We start from the raw sequence: 4973 nt of genomic DNA, 5'->3' as shown, positions 1-4973 counted from the left end.
GATTCATAACTTCATTGTGTGAGAAATGATCTTATTTCGGTAAAGAATCTGCCTGGTTTGATTCCTGAGTTGGGAGGATCCCCTGGAGAAGGGAATGGCAACCTACTCCAGTCTTCTTGCCTGGAGAATCCCATAGACAGAGGAGCCTGGAGGGCTACAGTCAGTCCATGGGGTCGCACAGTCAGACAGGACTGAGCGATTAACACTAATCCTTTAACCTGTTAATACCCAGCGAGACAAATTCCCTGCCCTTCACTTGGCTTACAGAGTCAGTTTGAACATAAAGCAGGTTTCCAAGTAAACAATTTCGTGGGAATTCCCTCTTCATCGTTTCTACTCGGGGGCAGTGGCCACGCATTGTGTCTGTGTTTCGGACTGAGTTTTTGTTCTGGCAAAGTAGATTCTGAGGTTATAAGAATCTTTTAATCTTCCAGTGCAGCTCCACTTGACAGTAGTCTTCAAAAAGCTTTACAGTCTTAACGTTGAAACGACGAAAAATGTGCCACAAAAAATTTGAAGTAAAAACTTCAGTTCGTACAGAATCACTAGCAGAACTATTTATGATCCTGTTCCAGTAGTTCCCAACACGTCCCAAGCCATGTTGCAGATGACTCAGCATCTGAGAGGCGACACACCCAGCAGTGCAGCTCCCATCTCCAGTTATTGTACCCTTGGGAGAGAGGAGTGGGAGTTGAAAAGTGTCACTTTTTGGAGACAAAAGCTAAGGTGAAGGATATTGAGATATCCAGGGAGATCAGTTTTTATCAGTTTAGTCGCTCAGTCGTGTCTGACTCTTTGCGACCCCATGAACCGCAGCACGCCAAGCCTCCCTGTCCATCACCAACTCCCAGAGTCCACACAAACCCATATCCATTGAGTCAGTGATGCCATCCAACCATCTCATCCTCTGTCGTCCCCTTCTCCTCCTGCCTTCAAGCTTTCCCAGCATCAGGGTCTTTTCAAATGAGTCAGCTCTTCGAGTCAGGTGGCCAAAGGATTAGAGTTTCAGCTTCAACATCAGTCCTTCCAATGAACACCCAGGACTGATCTCCTTTAGGATGGACTGGTTGGATCTCCTTGCAGTCCAAGGGACTCTCAACAGTCTTCTCCAACATGACAGTTCAAAAGCATCAATACTTCTGCGCTCAGCTTTCTTTGTAGTCCAGCTCAGATCCATACATGACCACTGGAAAAATCATAGCAGTGACTAGATGGACCTTTGTTGACAAAGTAATGTCTTTGCTCTTTAATATGCTGTCTAGGCTGGCCATAACTTTCCTTCCAAGGAGTAAGCCTCTTTTAATTACATAGCTGCAATCACCATCTGCAGTGATTTTGGAGCCCCCAAAAATAAAAAGTCTGACACTGTTTCCACTGTTTCTCCATCTATTTGCCATGAAGTGATTGGGACCAGATGCCATGATCTTCGTTTTCTGAATGTTGAGCTTTAAGCCAACTTTTTCACTCTCCACTTTCACTGTCATCAAGAGGCTTTTTAGTTCCTCTTCACTGTCTGCCATAAGGGTGGTGTCATCTGCATATCTGAGGTTATTGATATTTCTTCCAGCAATCTTGATTCCAGCTTGTGCTTCCAACAGCTCAGTGTTTCTGATGATGTACTCTGCAGATAAGTTAAATAATCGGGGTGACAATATACAGCCTTGACAGACTCCTTTTCCTATTTGGAACCAGTCTGTTGTTCCATGTCCAGTTCTAACTGTTGCTTCCTGACCTGCATACAGGTTTCTCAAGAGGCAGGTCAGGTGGTCCGGTATTTCCATCTCTTTCAGAATTTTCCAGTTGATTGTGATCCACACAGTCAAAGGCTTTGGCATAGTCAATAAAGCAGAAATAGATGTTTTTCTGAAACTCTCGTGCTTTTAGGATGATGCAGCGGATGTTGGCAATTTGATCTCTGGTTCCTCTGCCTTTTCTAAAACCAGCTTGAACATCTGGAAGTTCACGGTTCACATATTGCTGAAGCCTGGCTTGGAGAATTTTGAGCATTACTTTACTTTACTAACTACAAAGATTGTCCATTCATGTCAGAAATCCAGGCGATGTGAAATGAGGGTGGTGTGGATCTGTGGACCCAGGGACAAGCACTGTTAGCAGGGACAGCTATCCACTGTTACCAGGCACAGCTATCCACTGACTGCCTGGAGCCCCGAGCCTCACTTCAGAAACAGGGAGGCCATGATGATACTTCAGTCCCTGTGCATAATGCTAGTAACATGCCAGGTCCAACATGAATGTGGGAGTAGTTTCTGCTTCTTCAGGTTCACTTACCTGAGTCCATGGTCATGTGGCTCATTGGGAAAGAAGGAAAGGACTTCCATGCTTACTGTGGCGATGAAAGGGCACTCCTCACTGGAACGTGGCTTCCTTCTCCAGGGATGCGTTCTGAAAAGAGGCTCTGTTCTAAAAATGAAATGCTCCTCAGAAGCAGCCCCCACATGCTCTCCATCTCTGGCAGGACACTGGGTTCGATTCTGAAAGTCCTCTTCCATCTAGGCTTTTCCTGCAGAGCTGTCTGGCATGTAATCCAGCAAGGCTGTGTGTTGGTCAACCCTGGGTACTGACTGGTGGGCAAGGGGCTATATCCAGGATGTGCAGTTTCTGCCCAGCAGGGGACCTTTCCTTCTCCACAAGGAAGGGAGGGGCACTGGCTCTATGGAGTGTCAGGGATGGAGCAGGAGGGACCATGCTTGCTTTGCCAGGCCAGCCCTGTTCCTTTACTCTGCTCTCACGTAACTGAGGGGAGGAGGCCTATGGGCCTTTTTCTGCCAACCCTGCCCTCACCTGCCTTTTGCCTTCACAGATGCTCACTCTCTTTGCTATAACTTTACCGTTGATTCTCAGCCCAGACCTGGACAACCATGGTGTGTGGTTCAAGGCCAGGTGGACGGAAAGGTTTTTCTCTCCTATGACTGTGGTCGTGCTAAGATCCAATTCACAAGCCCATTGGGGGAGGAGGTGAAAACGACAAAGGCCTGGGAAACACAGACTGAAACACTCAGAGACATCGGGGACTTGCTCAGGGAACAACTGCCTGATGTTATGTCAGAGAAACGCACGGTCACAGGTGAGTTAGAAAGTCCAAGTGCAGAAGGAGCAGACTGGGGGCTTAAACTCTTTCATTGTTTTCGGGTAAAGAATAAAATGGAGGATATTGTTCCTTCCCTAGTAGTCCAGTGGAAGGAGCAGGCCTTGGAGGAGGGAACAGGGCCAGATTAGCTGGGCTCAGGGGAGGTGGACCCAGGTGGGGCAAAGAATCTGTCAAGCCCAGAGGCTGAGCTCTTTGCCACGGCGGGGGCAGACCGTCTCACCTTGCAGGGCAGGATGACATGTCAGTGTGAAGATGATGGACACATCAGTGGATCCTGGCAGTTCGGCTTCAGTGGACAAATGTGCCTCCTCTTTGATTCGGAGAATGGACACTGGACAGAGGTTCATTCTGGAGGGAGGTGGATGAGAGAGAAGTGGGAGAAGGACAGAGCTGTGACCAACTTCTTCAAGAAGGTCTCCATGGGAGACTGTCGGGTCTGGCTTCAGGATTTCTTGGTGCATTGGGAGGAAATGTTGAAGACCACGGGTAAGTGAGACTAGAAGAAAGAAGTGGTAGTCCACTCAAAGGGGCATGGACCCACCCCTCTGTGTGTGTGTGTGTGTGTGTGTGTGTGTGAAAGTGATCTATTCAAGCTGAACAGTTCCTGGGAGAACAATGGCCCTGGGGATGCTCTGTGATCCTCTTTCCTCTTCCGCCTCCTGACATCTGTCCCTCACATCACAGGCCTTTGAACCATTGTACATGGATTCTTGCTGACCCCTAACATGAGGGCACCACTCTGATTCTAGAGATTTCCTTCTTACTGACCCTCTCTCTACAAACTCTTTAAAAATATTGACTATTCTAGTTCTGGAAATATGTCAATACCGCCTCAAACATCAGCTCCTGAGAGGACTTAATCTGTTCCCATCCTCGTGTCGCCTCATCTGACGTCATGCAGGACTGAGGGGCTGCGTGGGGACCCTTGCTCGCCCATTCACTGTCTGAGCTCTGTGGAGATGGGGCGCCTCCCTTCCTCCATCTCACCTCAGGACCTGTCACAGGGGCTGCCATATGGTTGATTCAAATGACTGCATGACACAGAGACAGACTTGTGAACAGAGCAGGGGAAGGGCAGGGTGGGACGAACTGAGACGGTAGCAGTGACGTATATACGTACTATGATGTGGAAAATAGCTAACCAGTGGGAAAATGCTATATAACACAGGGAGCCCAGGCTGGCGCTATGTGATGACCTAGAGGGGTGGGATGGGAGCGGGAAAGAAGGTTCAGGATGGAGGGGATATATGTATCTAATTATGGCTGATTTGCATGGTCCTACAACAGAAACCAACACAGCATTGTAAAGCAATTATGCACTAATGACTCCATAGTAGGGTACCCGGGTCCGGGGGGCTGAGAAGGCATCTGCTTAGTTTAGAGGTCGGGACAAGGGCTTCACTCTCACTTTCCTTACAGCATCACCAGCTGAAGCTCCCCTCAGAGTCAACTCCTCGGCCCCAGCCATCAGGCACATCACCTGGATCCTCCCCGTGCTCCTCACCGGTTTCATCATAACTGTCTTCCTGGGCTGAGTCCTTTCCAGGAACAGGTACTGAGGGCAGAATTCAGAGGGAAGGCAGGGGCACAGGGCCTGGTGTGAGGCCGGGGAAGGTGAATCCCACCCAACCCCTGCCCCTCACTGAACCTCCTCATCCTGGAAATGAGCAGGTGAATAAGACTCCATATCACCTGAGAGCAAGAACTGCAGACCCAACTCCAAAGGCCCGTTCTCACAGGAAGTGGCCTGGGTCAAGCAGGCAAGGCAGGAGCCCCACAGCAGAGACTGTGGGAAGGGCGGAGGCCAGGCCTGTGCTCCAGGAGCAGCAGCAGTTGTGACTCAGCCTGTGGCCTGCACGCCACC

The 4973-nt window shown here is 49.3% G+C and overlaps 1 protein-coding gene across 1 annotated transcript in view; it reads left to right on the top strand.

Annotated features, from left to right (window-relative positions):
- The window catches only part of LOC104989270 (NKG2D ligand 3-like), a 5662-nt gene extending 1018 nt beyond the window's left edge, over window positions 1–4644 (top strand). The window contains exons 3-5 of the mRNA XM_010840904.1: window positions 2822–3085; window positions 3320–3595; window positions 4529–4644. Coding sequence (XP_010839206.1) covers window positions 2822–3085; window positions 3320–3595; window positions 4529–4644 — 656 coding nt within the window. The remainder of the gene's footprint in view (window positions 1–2821; window positions 3086–3319; window positions 3596–4528) is intronic.
- The last annotated feature ends 329 nt before the right edge of the window (window positions 4645–4973 follow it).

Source organism: Bison bison, unplaced genomic scaffold, assembly GCF_000754665.1.
Source record: "Bison bison bison isolate TAMUID 2011002044 unplaced genomic scaffold, Bison_UMD1.0 scf7180017864148, whole genome shotgun sequence".
Lineage (NCBI taxonomy): Eukaryota > Metazoa > Chordata > Mammalia > Artiodactyla > Bovidae > Bison > Bison bison.
This window is presented reverse-complemented; position numbering and strand designations above follow the sequence as displayed.